The sequence below is a fragment of the Eschrichtius robustus genome, chromosome 12 (genome assembly GCF_028021215.1).
Source record: "Eschrichtius robustus isolate mEscRob2 chromosome 12, mEscRob2.pri, whole genome shotgun sequence".
In the NCBI taxonomy this organism is placed as follows: domain Eukaryota; kingdom Metazoa; phylum Chordata; class Mammalia; order Artiodactyla; family Eschrichtiidae; genus Eschrichtius; species Eschrichtius robustus.
In genome coordinates, this window is record NC_090835.1 from 83,631,964 (window position 1) to 83,650,948 (window position 18,985).

The 18,985-nt window shown below is 42.5% G+C and overlaps 1 protein-coding gene across 2 annotated transcripts; it reads right to left on the bottom strand.

Annotated features, from left to right (window-relative positions):
- Positions 1-560: 560 nt before the first annotated feature.
- Positions 561-16,096, bottom strand: GSTA4 (glutathione S-transferase alpha 4). Of its 2 annotated transcripts, none has more exons than XM_068559553.1 (7): positions 16,014-16,096; positions 14,933-15,037; positions 8,387-8,438; positions 6,770-6,902; positions 5,768-5,909; positions 4,074-4,205; positions 561-1,166 (listed from the first exon to the last, which is right to left on the bottom strand). In XM_068559553.1, exons 2-7 carry the CDS (start codon positions 15,020-15,022, stop codon positions 1,044-1,046), a joined length of 672 nt encoding a protein of 223 aa, XP_068415654.1. In that variant the 5' UTR covers positions 15,023-15,037; positions 16,014-16,096; the 3' UTR covers positions 561-1,043. The 2 variants fall into 2 exon arrangements, with proteins under 2 accessions (XP_068415654.1, XP_068415655.1); XM_068559554.1 differs by lacking the exon at positions 16,014-16,096 and adding an exon at positions 15,285-15,443.
- Between the last annotated feature and the right edge of the window lie 2,889 nt (positions 16,097-18,985).

Genomic DNA, 18,985 nt, shown 5'->3' on the forward strand with positions numbered 1-18,985 from the left:
GAATGAGTGTGTCCACTTTATGAGACGCGGATCAAACACTTGCCTTTTTCCAGTTTTTAAATTCCTAATTATTAGATACTCTCAAAGCGGCAATTCTTTCTTTTCTAAAATTACTTCTGCTGTTGACACATCTATCTTGCCTACTGCGTGGTGAATTTCTTCTAAAGCAGGGCCTCTGATCTAGGGTTTTGTCTCCTGGCACCATGCTTGGCACATAACAGGTGGTCAATTAATATCTGAGATGTAAGTCAACACATGTTTAAAGCAGTATTAACAAGCCATACTTTTAGTTCTGAAATGCAAAAAATTAGAAGCCTCCAAATAACCATTTGGGTAGTAAGAGGACAAAAGTTAAATATATTTATATTTTCTTATACTTGTGTCAAATATAACTGGAATGATAATGATGTTTGCCTGTAGGGAGCAGAACCAAAGAAAACTGGGGGGACAGGGCTGAAAAGAACACTTGCAACTGTATAGCCTTTTATACTTTTTTTGATATTTGAACCATGTGAATGTATTCCAAACGATTTAATTTAAAAACTCTAGCAGCAGGGCAATGAATTGTAAATCCTTTATTTTGGCAAATATCAATGGCATTCGTTACTACCATGGATCTATTATTATTATAGCTCAGAGAAGAGTTACTCACTATCTAGTGAATTCCATTGTTATTAGACACTAAAAACAGGAAGAGACTGGAGGGGGTTGAGAATGGGATAAGGAGAGGAGAAAAGAAGCTCAGGGGACAACATGAAGTCCTACCCATCCTCGTTACCCGGAAATGAGTAGACAGAGCAGATCTAACTTAAATGCCGGCCCCTCCGAAAAGGTTTTCAGAAGAGGTCCCGTAACAATCACTCACTGGACAAAAAAGGTTGATGTTTCTAGAAGAGATCTCCTTGACATGAAAGACCAACTTAGGAACAATGTACACAGCACCACGACACAGCTGGATCACGGCAGCCTGGCTTCAATTAAGACACAACTGTGGACACAGCGATTTCTGGGGGGCAGCGCTCACTCACAGCCTTGCTGCTGTCCTACGGCATGAAGATGTTGTACACGGTTCTCACGTAGATGTCATCCGGAGGAGGCTTCCTCTTGCTGCCAGGTTCAAGGAATTTCTTAATTGTAGGGATATTACTTATTTTCACTGTGAACTCCTGAAAAGGGAAAACGCAAAAGTTCAAGGCTAAAAGCAAAGGTATTCATTTCTACGACAATAGGGCGGTGCAAAATGGCCCATCAGTCTGGGGTTAGCAGATGCAAACTATTACGTATAGAATGGATAAACAACAAGTTCCTACTGTATAGCACAGGGAACTACATTCAATATCCTGGGATAAACCACAATAGAAAAGAATATAAAAAAGAATGTATATAAATATGTGTATAACTGCGTCACTTTGCTGTACAGCAGAAATTAACACAACACTGTAAATCAACTATGCTTCAATAACAAAATAGACAAAAAAAAAACCCCAAAATGGTCCATCAGAATACGTTCAATAAATATTTGCTATAGAGACCCAAATAGAACTGTCATCCAGCACCTGTTTAGGGTCTGATCTCTTGGTATGATCATTTATAATCTCTGCCAACAGTGGCTGGAATCTAGGCCAGGCTCTATACAAATCTCACGGTTCATACTGAGATGTGAACTCTTTTCAGAGACAGAAAAATAAAAAAGATACTTAGGATAGGCGTATACTTGCTTAAAGGAAAAAAGGAAGGATGAAAAAGACATAGGAAGTAGCTCAAATGTATTGATCTCAGAAAAAATGCATTTAAGTAAAAGTCACTTAAATAAAATTGTTTCAAAAATTCATCAGATAGTACAAGTTACATTTTAAGATTCAGCTGCCTTGACATTTTTACTCCTATTAACAAATGAATCCTCTTTCTGGCTATGTGTGAAAGATGGCCAGTTGCATTTTTTGTAGCCTAGGGCTCAGTTATCAGATACCAGATATTCACGTAAACTGTAATGGAAGAAAAAAAATCTTATTTTTCATTCATAGAGTCAAATCTTACCAATTTTCAGTAATTAAGAAGAAAAATCCATTTGATCTGGTGAAAATTCTGAACTACACGAAGAACTGTATATCCATCATATATAATTATTCTAACAAAATCTTTCAAAATAAAGAGGTCATTTATTTAAAAAGCTACTATTTATTAAATGTCTACTATGTACAAAGCACAGCCTTAATTAAGCAGGCATACAAACATACAGAAACATTCATACATATATCACTAATATTAACAAAAACTAATAATTATGTCAATTAATTCTATGTAAATATGACAATCTTCTCTTCTTATTACTTATTTGAACCATTTGTATTACGGTATTTGTATTATTTGTGTTATTACCAATAATTAGAAGCTTTTTCCAAAGGATTTATCATTTCAAGATTTACCTGGGGCTTACACATGTCATGTATAATAAAACTTTTGTGACTTTTGACTATTTTTTTTCCCCTTTAATCAATGCAGGAGTGACCCTTTAATTTAATCAGATCTGGTGTTAGATTCTGAAGTCCTTTAATATTGATACTTGACCTGTTCAGGTATTAAATTTGTTTACACAGAAGTACCTGGGATTTAAAAAACGAATTGTTAGCATCATGGATGGAAAATATCCACAGGTCCTTGGGCCATTTCAGGGATCTACTGGTATTAAAGTCAAACTGTAAAATGTCCATCTCTGTGCCTGCAGGAAGAAAGGAACAGAGAGCTAAACTATATAATGGCTGTTTGCCTTGTTGAAGATTTCTGTTCTCATTTTCTGGGTGTATGTATTTAACCGGTGGTTGCTGTCCTCATTAGTATGTCAAAATGATGTTCACTAGACTTGGAAAAAAAATTTTTTTTTAAAGTATATGTGTTACTCTTTGGAGATTTAGTGTGTGTCTCTCTTGGCTTTTGATAACTTGGTCAAAGATGTGTCCATCTGGTCTTTATAGGGGATTGGCAACCTTTTTCTATAAAGGACCAGTTAGTAAATATTCTAGGCTTTGCAGGCCATACAGTCTGTATCAGAACGACTCAACTCTGCTGTGGTAGCACAAAAGCAGCCTTAGACAATGCATAAATGAACGGGCCTGGCTTTGTGCCAATGAAAGGTATTTACGGACACTGAAATTCGAACTTCATATAATTTCATGTGTCATGAAGTATCACTATACTTTATATATTTTCTCAACCATTTAAAAATGTAAAAACCACTCTTAGCTCAAGAGTGATACAAAAACACGTGGCAGGCCTGATTTGGCCCAAGGGGCCAACCCACCAGCACAGAAGAAAGCCCATTGCATTTGGAGATAAAACGCTAAGATTCTAGACAAAGTTGAGACACCCACTAACGAGGCCATCAGGCTGCTGACGTCTTTACCCTGGGTCTCTATTTCTTCATATGTATTCAATATATTGAAGGCATTGGATGAAACTTGCTTTTTAAAGCCCTTTTCTGCTTCTAAATTCTATGATCGATCCTGCAAGAGTAACACCGAAACGTCAACTGAGTCACGCACACAAGTCTGTCCTTGGAATTTGAGGAAGAATAATGGTGAGAATTCTCTGGGGTGATGTTTACGGTGCCTCTTATTAGCTCTCAGAACTCAGGCTACAACATTTCCAATTTGAGACCATGTTATTTCTGAGAAAGGGAGCCACACCCTGATGACAAGGCTGTTTTTAATGGTGACTCTCGGGTCCTCCCGTCAGCACATCCAGCACAAGCAGATGAGCAGCCCCTGGTCCCTACAACTACGTCTCCAGCAGGTCCCTACTGGCAAACTGTGTATGGAGTTTGTTGCAAGAGTGTAGTCACGCAACAATACCGAGGGACAACTTCTTCCACATGTAAATGATCTTTCAGCTCAAAGGGTCTGGGAACCAGAAAACCAATTTCAAGTCTGCACCTTCATTTCATTTTACTAACTAGAACCTGAAAGAATTACACACACACATGCGCACACACACCCATACACAGCCTACCAAACAACAGATATCGAAGGAAGGCCTAAGAGTTCTGGGCCAATCTTCTCAAACGTTGTTTTATGTACCTGGAGGTGAGGAAAGGCAGACAGGATATTAGGAATTTTCTCTTCTAGAGCCAAAATGGTCTGGAGTAGAATTATGTCTGCAAGGCTCAGCTGATTACCAACAAGAAACCTTTGTCCATGACCCCGTAAAACCTGCAGGGTATAAACATTTTACATTGGTTATAATACTTGAGATGGAGAAAATGATGGAGCTGTGGAATCAGTGCAGTATCTGAGAAGGGCTGAAACGACGACCTTGTCCTTTTATCCTTTTACGAATAACATCAACTAAGAAGAAGTTCCCTATATGAGAGGGAGAGAGCGAAAAAGGTGTAGAAATGAAAGCATCCTTAAGTATCTGCTTTACATCAGAATGAGACCCTAAAAAGGGGAAGGAAATATTAATTCTAGATTTAGCATCCAGGGCTTTAAAAGGATACCTCTATTCCATAAATGTATCTACAGAAAAGAATTAGCCCTGATGCATTCAGGGGAAGTGATGTAAGACGTAAAGCCACTGGTCCTGTCCAAGGAGTCTAATCTCATTTGCCAGTTCTGTGTTTCTGTGTGTCAGGACTCACAGTCATAAACTAGACATGACAGTAAAAAAGCAGGCTTCCTTTCACGTCTTCTAAGACAGGGAAAATTAAAAGAATGAGAGTTCATCCTGACTCTCATTTTGAGAGTAACACAGGTGCAGAGATTCATAGGAATAGATGGTGATCGGGAAGGGGCAAGAAACAGTGGTAGAACAGGGAAGATGTCCTTTGTGGATGCCCATGAGTGTGAGTGTGTGTTTACGTGTGTGTGACAAGGACTCTAATATGACTCCAAATCAAACAGAGCTACTGGAGCCGGACAGGGAGAGGACAAAGAGTCCAGAGTTGCAGTCGTGGCTCCTGTCTTAGGCATGTCACCCAGTCTCTCTGTGATTCTATTTCATTACAGGTAAAAAGAAGGTGACAATTATTTAGCTCATATGTTCGGTGGAGCCCTGACACAGTCTGGGCCACAGGGACAGAGGAACCGGCAGTGACCCTTCTCCAAGGCACCTGTTCCTCCCTCGTCCCAGCACATTTCTGCATCATCGTATTTTACGTTCACAAACTGCCTGTGGGCAAGAGGCCACGAAACCAAGGACAGAAACACTCAGAAAATATCTCTCCTCCTTCTTACATCTAATTCCACATCAATGGCCAGAGGAAGTCTGCCAATTCCAGATTTTCACCTTGTTTTTTAATTGAAGCATTTAAAATAGTCCCTCTCAGTTGAGGAAAAGAGAGGAGGAGTTTGAAGCTCAGAAAAACAGATACGGTAATGAGACAAGAAATAACAAAAGAGAAAACAAAAAGAGCACAGGGAAGAGAAATAAAACAGCAATGGTTCTTCTCTTTATACCAAACTATCAGGTAGGATGATGAAAGAATGAATGAAGTAGGTGGCTTCTTCTCTTCTGTATCCTGCACAAGGTGGCACCTGGCGAATGTAAGCATGACAATGCACACATGGGAGAGCCCATATTTTTCCCAGAAAACATGGAAGACTCTGGAAGAGTCTGGGCGGCTCCAAGACATCCTGGCTTTGTGCTGATGGCACCTGTGAGCCCTCAGGAGTCCAGGAGGTTGGTCTAGCAGGGCTCAGCTTTACTCTGCCTGAGCAGAAAGGGGCGTTTGTGGTCTGGTGATGCCGTGTTCACAGGCTTCACTGCCACCTACCTTTTCGAACACAGGAAAGTATCTAATTATAGCCTTCTGGGCCATGTTCACCACTTCCTTTTGCTGATCGTCTGGTTTGAGGAAAGGATGCATGATAATCAGTTCCAGAAGATCCAGGGTTCCCTCCACATACATGTCAATCCTTCAAAACACAAAAAAGCGTTTTCTCAGTCACCCCTCTCTTTGAACTCACTGGCTTCCACAACTAAGTATCCAGAGTGTTTTTCTCTTAAGGCTCTGGCAACTTAAACACCAAGAAGCATTCATCTCCACCTGTCCCTTTAGAGCAAAGATGCAAAGTCAATTCTAGCTGTGATTCACTCTTTCAGAAAAACCTGTCACACATCTCAAAGCACAAGAGCCACGAATGTCCTTTCTCCTGGCCCCTACTCCGCCACCCTCACTCCAGCACCTAGGAGCTTCACATTTGTAAAAATAGTGGGTATCATTTATAGGATGCTTGGTGTGTACCAGGCACGGTGCTAAACACTCTATATCCGATATTTCACTGAATCCTATGGCATTAGGAGGCATGTGCTGTTATTATCCCCATCATACTGGAAACTCATCAGGACACTGGAGCGTAACACTTTGCCCTGGGTCATGATCCAGGAGGTACAAGGACCAGGCTCTGAGTTCAAATTATAATCCAGTGCACAGTATCCTGGGCCTTGAATGTCACAGCAGCTTCCTATTCCTAATACTCAGCGATAATACATCTGCAAGAAAGGTATAAAAAACTATCAAAGCATTTAAACATGTTGAAACCTGTGCCACACCCCAGACACAGGCTCTAATATCTGAATTCAGTTCTTTTCTCTCATTTTACTCAGATTCTCTGTACTGATTTTCCAGCTGGTCTTGACGACCTTTCTGGGCGTTTGTTCCCTGTTCCCACTAACGATACAGGACATGACGTGGACGGGTGTGCTGTAGAGGACGACTAATCAGTTAAGCATTGGTAAGTGGACAAGTGAGAACACGCCAGAGGGGCCACAGTACAGGGTTCTCTCCTTGAGATCTTTGCCGAAGAGATGGTGCTTGTCCGCTATATAGTGGAGGATGCTTCGGGTCTGCACTAGCTTCATCCCGTCAATTTCAACCATTGGCACTTGTTGGAACAGCAGGTGGTTACCTGGGAATGGAAGCCCAGAGTTAGAAGTGATCTCTTCCCTGCACCCCCATCAAAACATGCTCTGCTGAATGAAAAGGGACAGTGGGATCACAGCCTTAGGAAACAGCGTAAAGCTCCCCCAACTTCATTCAGGGGTGCAGATTTAGCCATAAAACAAGCCTGAAAACTAGCATTGATCCAAATCTTCCCTTTTGATTTTCACCCCAGGAAGAACACCTAGCCTCAGTGACAAAGGGTAGGGGAAACGTAGTGAAGACATTTTTGTTAGAGGTGCGCCGGCCAATACAGTAGCCAGTAAGCGGCGTGTGTATACTTAAACCTAAATTTAAGTTAATCAATTTTTTTGTGTGTGGCTGCAATGCACAGCTTGCAGGATCTCAGTTCCCTGACCAGGGACTGAACCTGGGCCCACAACGGTGAAAGCCCAGAATCCTAACCACTAGGCCACCAGGGAACTCTAAATTAATCAAACTTTTGAAGAATTTAAAACTCACTTCGTTAGTCGCCCTGGACACATGACAAGTGCTCAAAAGCCACATGTGGCTGGTGGCTCCTGCGCTGGCCATTGCAGAAGAGAACATTCCCATCACTCTAGAATGTTCCATGACTGCACTGCTTTGACAATCTGATCATGAAACCTAAGTCACCAGCTGATACTCACGTACAGGCGTCCACTACCACAGACCACCTACCACCAAGTACGCTGTCACTGGTCAGAAAGTAACCCACTACTTTCTTCAAGAAGCCTGTCTCAAACACTTTCCCCACACCAAACGTCGGGGAGAGTTGCAAGTATAGCATACAGCCCAGCCCTGGGGGGGCTCAAGGCCTGGGGGCACACGCGGGTCGAGGGGAGATGTGTACTCAGCACCGGCCTGGTGACGCCAGGCAGTGTCACTCATGACGGGGGCATCACAGCCCTGCAGAGCTGGCCCCTCTCCGAGGAGCCTTGAGTTGGGCCTCAGGACCCTGCTGATGGCCGGGAGGGAGGATGCTTACAGGGGCCTGGGTGTGGAGGGAGGGTGTGACCAGGAGTTAAAAGGGGGCCTTTCACTGATGTCGCACCTGTTTGATACTTATTTCACAAAGCGGCCCAGTGTAAATGGTGACTTTTATCTGCGTACTTCAAGCAGTTGCAGGTGCCTCAGGTAATTCGGAGGAGGTGGAAAATGAGGAGGGAAGGGATGAGGGAGAGGAAGAAAGGGGGGAAAGGTAGAGGAGGGCGGGGGACGAGAGAGAGGTGGAGAAGGGCTGCCCACTGGGACGGAGGGAGGAATTGCTCCTTCCCTTTCGCCAGCTTTTATAGAACTACTGAATATGAAGAGACTTCCTGGCAGTTTCGGCTACTGTTCCCTCTTGCTTGTCTGGTTTTAGGATACTGGTCTGGATGCTTAGTGTCAGCAGTATATTTGCCCTTCCACGTAAATATGGGTTCTTAGAAAAGAAAATCAGCATTACCGACAGTAATGCATGTTGATACTCACCATCCTGTAACTTCTGCAACTGTTCTTTTGTTTCTAAAAATTCTTCATCAAACTAAATTCAAAAAGACACCCCCCCCCAAAAAAAAGAAGCGAAATGTCATTACAGGTTCAGGACTGAAAATACCAAGTTAAACTGCCTCAAAAGCAGAGAGAAAGAGCATACTCAGTACCCACATCTTGTTTCTAAATATCACTGGACTCCCAGAAGAAAAGGTTGACTCTGTTATGTCAGAAAGTGAGGACGTACTCAAAGACTAATGGATATGTCAAAAACAAAGGCATGCAGGACCCTACCCGGGGGATTCTCTAGCTACATCTGGGACAATTGAAATATCGAAAAGAGTGATATCAGTTGTGGATTAGAACACAACAAAAAAACCCCTGTGTCCATAAATGATGATTCTAAAATAAAAGGGAGAAGGAAAGCTCTCTTTTACAGAATTAGCACTAATTAATGTAGAATTATTCCTAATTAATGATAAAATGAGAAAATCACCAATTTTCATCCTATAATGTAATAACTAATTCTGATAAGGATCATAATGGATGCTGAAATCATTGGGTCATGGGCCATAGAATATTCACACAATCTCAAAGTGGCACCCCACAAGTTCCTTATTATGACAAAGAAAAAACATCTCTGCAGATCTGGAGATCCCACCATCCACCTAACCAAGTGGTCAAACTCAGCTCCCCACTGGGGGACACCCTGAGATATCACGTGCTCCCTGCTGTGACACAGTGAGGACACTGCACCACTGCAGAAAGAGCTCGCCAACCGATTTAACTTGGATCAAACTGCAAGGTGAAAATGGGGCACATCCAGGATGTGGGACACTCTGTAACATAAATGGCCTGTTTTGTTTTTAAGCTCCTCCAGGACGTGCAACGTTTGAAAACTGGTCTGGGGGACTTTCTGCCTCTGCTGTTCCCACTCTGTGGTCCTCACCACTTGTCTGGCTCCCGTTTCCTAGCCATCTATGCTCTTCCCGACCAAAAGCATGAATTCTGCTCTCAAGGGCAAATCTTTATTTAAAAGGGAATCGACTTTAGCCAGGTAGCCCTCTTCTGATAATTCTTTACGTCATTTGGCCTCCAAGTCACATAACTGATTCTTTACTTCTGTTGGCAGAAATTCATGCAAGAGAGTCAATTCCTCCTTCACACATTCCTTTTCTGTTAAGTGAAGGGTAGGGAAGAAACGAACAAAATGCAGGTTCTGTTCTATTGATAGATGAAGAGAGACTAGAGAAATAACCACCAAATATCTGAATCTTGATTAGATCCTGGATGGGGGGAGGGGCAGTTATAACTGCTAAATAGTTAAATAACAGTTACATAGACTTTTGGGGGACGAGAGGGAACTTCTGAATATGAATTGTATATTAGATGTTGTAAAGTTAGTGTTAACTTTCTTAGTTGTGACCATGATATTGCGGTTATTAGAACAATGATTTCTTTCTTTCTTAACAGGGAGATACATGCAGATGTCTGCAACTTACTTTCAAGTGATTAAGAATAAATAAAGCAGAGAGAGAAGAGGGAAGGAAGCAAATGTGGCAAAATGTTAACAACTGGTCCATTTAGTTAAAAGGTGTCCATTGTACTATTACAACTTTTCTGTAGGTTTTCAAGTTTTCAAACTAAAAGGCTGGGGGGGGGGGGCGGGGAAAAACACTGAAAAGTTTCTTTTCTTGTGATAGATAAAACTCGTGCTAATGTACTGATGCCCTTCACATGCCCACTGAGTCCCCAGATGGTTCCCCACCAGCGTCTCTCCCTGCGCTGCCCCATCATCCCAGGAGGGGCAGAGATGACAGCATAGACGTGGCCATTCTCTCTTCTGCCTCAACGGGCATCAGGATGTGTAGGCATGGCTTCTCCTACTCCCAGCGTCCTCCTGTGTGAGGACGGGGCCTCAATGCCCCTAGAGGCACTCCATCTGTGGCCCAGGAAGCACTAACTTCAGGGCAAGAATGTTCTAGGCATTTGTCCAAATGCCCAGCTGGTCAGGTGTGATGCTGGTGGTGTTCCCTCTGCACCACGGCTCTCACACTTTTATGACCACGATCATTTATAAAGCACATGGGGAAGTGTGTGTGTGTGTGTGTGTGTGTGTGCGTGTGTCTCTAGGCTCTTCCCTCAGAGATTTACATCCAGTAGTTGGGAGAGACCAGAAATGTACATTTTAAAAAAACGAGTCCTTCCAAGCAACACGGATGGACCTAGAGATTAACATACTAAGCAAAGTAAGTCAGACAGAGAAAGACAAATATCATATGATATCACTTATATGTGGAATCTAAAAAAAAAAATGACACAAATGAACTTATTTACAAAACAGAAATGGACTCATACACATAGAAAACAAACTTATGGCTACCAGGAGGGAAAGGGGGTGGGGGAGGGATAAATTAGGAGTTTGGGATTAGCAGATACACACTACTATATATAAAATAGATAAACAAAAGGACCTACTGGACAGCACAGGGAACTATATTCAATATCTTGTTTTAACCTATAATGGAAAATAATGTGCAAGATATATATAACTGGATCACTTTGCTGTACACCCAAAATCAACTATACTTTAATTAAAAAAATTTTTTTAAAAAATTCCTTCCAAATTGTTCCGATTCTGGTTTTTGACTTCTGGGAACACGTAGCAAAATGCATGCTCTCTCTCACCAGAGAAACTCTCTTCAGTCAAACTTTATACAACTTGGTCTGCAAGAAGAATCTAGCACCGGTACAGGAGATTAGAGGGTAGGAGAGGGTGGAAGGGAAAAAGTCACCAGGCAGAGCTCGCAGGAGCTGGCGACCGTGTGCCCGCTGCTGTGGGCTGTAACGACAGACAGCATGCGGCTTCATCCACACAGTCAGCCCTCTCTGTGCCCTGATGGGGTGCTGTTCCCGCTGGGCTCCTTGGAGAAGTGCCCGCGTCCACACCACGCGCTCCCTCTTCACATGCCCCCTTCTTCTAAGTGAACTGCCCAGAAGTCCTGAATGAGGAGTTAGTGGCCTTCACATCTTCTCTTTTTCGCTGTTCATCTCCCTCTCCACAAGGAGGATGTGACCAGGTTTGGGGTGGGGGTGGTCTTTGGGCCCACGAAGCTCCAAGCAGCCAAGAAGCAGCACCCAGCACAGAGCAAGGTCTGCGGACTCAAACCAAGTGTGAGATGGAGGACTGACTCCCTGGATTAGGCCACGCTGTCTCTCAGCAGGTGCGAGGCACCTAGTTACTGGGATGCGTATGCTTTACACATCAGGCTCTAACCGACACCGTGACCCTGGGAATCATGAACTCATCCAGCGGCTGCCAGCCTGGCCCTCCTGTTTCAGATCTGTATGAGCACAAATGTAGCTGAAAATGTCACTGGGCACAGAAAGGAGAGGGACGCCTGGTACCACCTTTTGGGAATTGTTCCTGAAAACCACGTGGTCAGCCCTCGTGAGGGAGGCCAGTCTAGCTCCCTCCACCCTGGTCAGAGGAGTGGGCTTGAGACCCATGCTGGGCTAATTACTGTACCCCACCTGCCTGCCTGGTTGAGGGTAGGTAGATCACATGACCCATGTTCCCTTTTGTTTTTCTTACTTAGGGTTGGGCATCTATGACTGTAACCAAGAATGCTGACTCACAGCAGAGTAGGAGGGGCAGAATGAAGCTAGGGAAGAGGAGCTTTGACAAGGGATTCTCGTACATACACATATAAGACACCCTCTTCAAAACCTATTAAATAACTGCAAACTCAGAAGCATACAGGGGTTTAGACAGGTGACATAAATCAGCTGACTAGGTTCAAGTCAAAGGATCAAGAATTGTTTCACTTTCCTCTTAACACAATTAGAAAATATGTCCTGAGACAATAGGGAATGGTGGGGACTGTGCGGACTCGAAAGGTCCATCTCTAGGGACCGTCCCTACTCAGAAGCAGCAATTGCTGCCCTATGGGAATGAGGCCCCAGGATCATCAGATCTTCCAACTTCTCAAGAGAAGTCAGAAATCAGAATTTGTATATAAAAATGATATCGACTAATTTAGAAAACTGTAAAAACACTGTGTGGTGAGTTATAATGATAGGCAAGGAAACCAAAACCAAACCAAACCAACAATAAGAAACAAAACCCCAAACACGTCAACCCTCATTTGTCACCTCTGGAGGAGGTTGCTAGGGTAACGACTCATTATTCTGAAAATTGATAAAGTGGCAGAATCAAGCATTTATCCTGCTTTTCTTATTTGAACTGTACTTCAAGGTAATTAAGTAGTTAATCAGTGAACAATTACTCTTTATAAGAGTATCACAGTTAATAAATTTAGGTGAAATGATAGAAATAGAAAAATCACCATTTTGTAACCTCTAACAATGGTGATGATCAAGGCTGCAAAAGACACTTGAAAGGGTGATGGAGGAAACTTCATACTGTGTGGAACAGGCTAAGGTCACAGGAACACACTGATCAAACTCAGCAACGCTGAAAACGAGACAGGCAGACATCATGCACCCCGGATGTCGCACAAGAGAAATATGATCGCAGTATCACCTCTGCCGCAGTCTGGCAGGAAAAAAAAAAACAGAGATAGAAAGAAAAAAAGGAGCCTGGATTTGATCAGACTTCTGGATCCAACTAGTAGTTTACAGGAAATATAGAGAATAGAACATGTTAAAATGAGAGTAAAGCCGCCAAATCCAGAATGGGGTGCATTCTAAACGCAGTTTCTTCCACAAATGGCACTAGAAACAAATGCAGACACTTAGCACCCAGATCTTGGCTGCTAATACCATTTTCTAATAAAAGGGACCAGGGCTCTTTGGAGAAGTACTAGGGCTAGGGCAAGGAAAATACAAGATGAGCCTGGAGCATGTTAGAGTGTCAGAAAGTGAGAAAATGCTGAAGGAAAAAAAAAAAGTAAAAAGGGCTACATGGAAAGGACATAAGAGCCAACCTGAAAGAGCCCCAATGGCCAAAGCTGGAACTATTTGAGCAACAAAAGAATTACTGAATTTTAATCGAAAGGATAAAATAAATATACTTAAATTCATGCTGATATAAATAAATGATGGAATAAATAAATAAATGGGGGGGGGGGAGACAAATCTTCCTTACATAAGAATTCTAAATGCAGATACCAGGAGGTAGAGCTTAATTCCCATCCTTGGGAGTGTGGGCTGAATTTAATGATTCTCTTCCAAAGAACAGAGGGAAAATTAGTTGATGAATGAAGGAGCCAAGTGACCAGGCTTAACTGCACCAGTGACGACTCATGATGTCCTGTAACCCCTCATATCATGTAATAAGAAGGACACTTCACTCCGTGGTCTTCTTCCCTCAAACCCGGTCTAATCATGAGAAAAACATCAGACAAACCCAAAATGTGGAGGATTCTATAAAAAACCTAACCAATACTTTTCAAGACTGTCAAGGTGGTGAAATAAAGGAAAGACTAAGAAACTGTCACAGATGGAGGAAAGCTAAGGAAACATAATGACTAAATACAATGTTGGATCCTGGAAGAGTAAAAGGACATTAGTGGAAAAACCAATCAGATTTGAATAAATTCTGTAGCTTTATTATGCACCAATGTTAATTTCTTGGTTTTGATGTGGTTAGGTAAGATGTTTTCATTAAGGGAGACAGACAGTTACGTGGGAACACTCTGCACTATCTTTAGAACTTTTCTATTAATCTGAAATTATTTCCAAATGCAAAGTTTTTTTTTTTTTTAATGCAGAGGAAATGTTACAGATTTTTTAAAATACTGAACAAAACGTAATCAAATGCAATGTGTGGACCTGATTTAGATCCAGACTGAAACAAGGCCTGTTTGAGACAATCAGATTGTTAGGTGATAATAAGGAACTGTCGTTAATTTTGTTGGGTGCGATAATGGTATTGTGGTTATGTTTTAAAATGCTCATCTTTTAGAGAGCAAAACTGAAGTACTCACAGATGAAACGTAAAATATTCCCAACAAAGCAAGCAGAGGGGAGGAGATAGATGAAACAAGATTAGCATAAAGCTGATGGTTGTTGAAGCTGAGTGACAGGTACATGGAACTCATGGCAATGTCCTATCTTTGCTCGTATTTGAAAATTTCCATAAATAAGAAGCTACAAGAACAGAACAAAAACAAGACCAAAACCATTGTGGGCCAAAGCACACAGGAAGGAATGCAGACAAGATACGAAGGCTGCCAGTCTGAAGCCACTGAAATAAATACGAAATTCACCTAGAGATTCTATATTCACAAAAGTCCTGGCTGTTAACTGGCAAATTGCAGGTTCGTTCCTTTTCTCCTCATTAATAAATATTTACTGGTGGTAGATCAGAAGCCAATGATTAAAGCTGAAAGTTAAATACAATTTCATCAACTACACTCCATTTATAAAAAGAAAAAGTCTTGAGGGGAAGGACTCTTCTGACTCACTGAAGCAGGTCTGTAATATTAGTGGGAGAGGACAGGGCTCCGCCATTGACGTTTCCCTCAAGTCTCAACGTTGTAGGACAAATCTGTGCAGAAACAGCATATAGAGGTAGGGTACCTCGACTCCAGCGGCAGCTAAAACCCATCGCACGGATTCCATCCGGCCTCGTCCATTTGGATAGTGGAGTTTGGGCTTCGTAGCCATCATGGCCTTGCAGGTTTTCTGAAAAACAAACGCAGCAGCTCCTCGCAAAAGAACAGCCTCAATTTCGAGTCCTCAGCCCAGAGCTCAGGCGCTAAATGAATATTCAGGATTTTGGCACAGAAAACTGTTTGGGGGGTCTTGTGGTGGTTGGAAGGGAAGGGATTTTGTGTTTGTTTTTTTAACTGCGTTTTCCCTCACTCAATAAAAACAGACCACCATTTTAAAACTTAAAAACAAAACAAAACGAAACACTTGGCTTTCATACCGTTTCATATCGTTACGATTTATTACTCTGGATCTTGGGAAGCTGGGGCCATTTGCTGTAAAGACATCTATCTGTACTAGCAGCACGGGACTTCACAGAATCAGAACATCATATACTTTGACCTTGAAAATCTGAGATTTCCCAAATTCGGCCTTTACAGTCCAGACGCCAAGGGCCGCGGAGGAGACGTACACACCCGTGGAACCTCTGCAAAAATTCACTTTCACACGCATCAGATTTGAGCCTCACAGCAACAGGGAGGTAGGGAGGCCGAGGGTTACTACTGTCCGCAAGACGTGCGTCGGTGGGCAGGCCCGCGGTGGCGGCCCCGGATCCTGCACGCCCCCGCCCCGCCCGGACACGGGCCCCCAGCCCCGGGTGCGCCCAGGCCACCGATCGGCGGCCGAGATAGGCTCCCGGCGCTCCGCGTGGCCGCTCAGCCCGTGCGGCCCGCCCCGGGGAACATCCGACCCTGCCTTCCACCCAGGGTTGCCGACTCCACAGAGCGGGTTAATCATGATACGCACACCGAGCCAAGCAAGACCCCACCCCAGCCCAGGGGCCCCCGTCTGCCCCGATGGGGGCGGGGGCGCAAAGGACCGGGGCAGGAAGACAGGAATAGGAGGAATGCGGGGGTGGTTCCGGGATGGAGGGAGAGTGAGAAGCTCGGAGCCGGGAGAAACAAGACGAGGGGAAACGGCAGGTGGGGGCGGCAGAAGGGAGACAGACCTGGGTCCGCTCGGAGTGACCAGAACCGCACAAAGCCCCCAGCAAGCGGTCTGCAGCCAGGCGACCCGTGGGCGGCCCGAGGCGCTCTCGGTGGGCGAGGCTCCGGAAGACTTCACCAATAGACACGGCACTATTTAGCATGCCCCTCCCACCTGCAAGGCATGCTGGATAATATGAAAACAACCCAAAATTAAGCCCGTTTTAACACCAATTTTAGCAATTTTAGGGATTAAGTGATCATTTAAGTGTTAGTTAGGTTAAGCCTTTAAAGTGCCTTTTAGAGATCCGACTAGGAAAAACAAGTCGACCTATGCAAAAAGTTAAAAATCTCTTCAGGTTTATATATCGCGTGCTTCCGTGGGTTGTCTCGGATGTGAGGGCGATCTGGCTGCGACATCTGTCACCCCATTGATCGCCAGGGTTGATTCGGCTGATCTGGCTGGCTAGGCGGGTGTCCCCTTCCTCCCTCACCGCTCCATGTGCGTCCCTCCCGAAGCTGCGCGCTCGGTCGAAGAGGACGACCTTCCCCGATAGAGGAGGACCGTTCTTCGGTCAAGGGTATACGAGTAGCTGCGCTCCCCTGCTAGAACCTCCAAACAAGCTCTCAAGGTCCATTTGTAGGAGAACGTAGGGTAGTCAAGCTTCCAAGACTCCAGACACATCCAAATGAGGCGCTGCACGTGGCAGTCTGCCTTCCTTTTGACAACGTTTTTAAAAAACGATCAAGTAATTCATACAAAAGAGGTGTTTTTGAAAAGTAAGCAAAGTTCCATATATAGCTATGTATGTAACATCTCATTATTAAATGTGTGATTATATAATTTATATATAAAATATATATTCATTTATATATATAATATATATTATATACACATATATTTTCTATATTATATATAATTTTTTAATATATTGTATATTATATATATTTACATATACATATATTTTTTTCTCCTCTCCCCCCTTTTTTCTTCCTTGACCCAGTGAATCGTCTTGAGCTTCTCCTTCATTTTCTACACTTTCGACAAAACTGCTTTAAGCCACAGGTTAAACATAGCACCTTCTTGGACGGAAGGAAGTGGGGGCCTTGGGGTAGAGGTATCAATGGGGCTAAAAAAGTAATTTGGCTGGTAGATAAGTAAGAACTTTAAAATATTTTAAAACCGTCAAGGTTAGTATAGAAAAATTCACATGAATTTTAAAGTTAAAAATATATGCCTCCAAAAGGCCTTCAGAACTATCTCTTGCTTCTAGAGGCAGCTTCTGCTATTTCTCAGGCTATAGATGTTGTTGATTATTGTTTTCACCCAGGAGGGGTTTTTGAGAGTACCTGGCTTGAGAAGCCTGTGCTGCTGATCAATTACAGCAACTAACGAGATCAGATTTTATTTTCCATAGATTTCTCTGGCAGAAACGTGGAGGATGAATTGGGACTGTGTGGGGTGGGGAAAGAGAGACCTGTTAAATGTCCGTGTGAATTACAGTAGCATCATAAATTTTAAGAAGATGGGTAAGAAAAGGTGAAATATTAATGAGGTGGAAAGGAGAAAGAGAAAAGGTCTAGAATGATGCCCCCCCCAAACACACACACATACACACACACACACACACACACACACACACACACTTCCTTTTCCACCTTCCTTGTTTATTTTTCATAACATTTATTGTCATCTAACATACTATATATTTTATTTATTTTGTTATCTGTCTGAAATTTTGATAGAATGTATATTCCAAGAGGTTAGGGATTTTCATATTTTTTACAATATACTTTTGTATATCCTGCTCTTAGAATAATGCTTAGCACAGAGAAGGTGTTCAGAGAACACTTGTTGAAAGAATGAATGAATGGACAATACCTTGCTTCTAGCTCCGTAAAGGTTTGGGGGAAATAATCATGAGTAGGTTTGTCTTTCATTCCTGCGAGTCGTACAACTGGAAATGTCCACTAGACAGTTGAAGAGGCCGGTGGGAGGTTGGGGTGAGCAGATGTAAGCTGTTATTTTCAGAATGGATAAACAACAAGGTCCTACTGTGTAGCACAGAGAACTATATTCAATGTCCTGTGATAAACCATAATGGAAAAGAATACTAAAAAAAGAATTATATATATGTATAACTGAAGAACTTTGCTGTATAGCAGAAATTAACACATTGTGAATCAACTATATTTCAATTAAAAAATAAAAATAAAATAAAATAAAAAAAGAGGCCAGTGACAACTCAGAAGGGAGGACTGAGATGGATTAACTTGGCAGCAAAAGGGTGATTTTATCCAGAGAAAGTATGTAAAATAAGAAGAAAAAACAAGAACAGCTGGGCACACCAAGAGGCAGGAAAGTCACTTTCAAATACGAAAAGCAATATGTGTTCAATTTCATTTTTCTAACTCTGACCTAACACAGAGATTACTCAATTTGACATAGGTAGAAAGCCATATATATTTCTTTTTTTTTTTAAAGTGAAAGAAGGTTTATTCAGAGAAATACACACTCCACAGTGTGGGCCATCTTGGAAGGTGAGAAAGGCGGAAGCCATATTTTCCAAACCTGCTGAAGGTGGTCATACTTTATCAATTTTTTCCAACCCACCTTTCTACAAAGATTCGCTTTCATTGAACTAGGTAGGACAAGCATTATTATAAACGTTGTTGATCAGCCAAACCTTTATCTCCATTTACTTATTTCTAATTGGTTGAACCATATCAAATTGCTGGTATTTTACTAATTTTTTCTAACCTACAAAAATGGACACTTCATACGTCCAACCTAATAAATTAGGGGTCATATCATCCTAGTGACCTTGTTTACCTGAAAGAGAAACTAAGGTAGTGTCATAAGACTCTCATTAAACAAGCTTGTGGAGAAATTAAAAACTCCTGTTATAATAATTCTGCTATTCTACAACAGGTATGCTTAGGTCATTCTGCTCCTTGGAAGCCCCTGAAATCATTCTATTCTTGGAGACCCTTG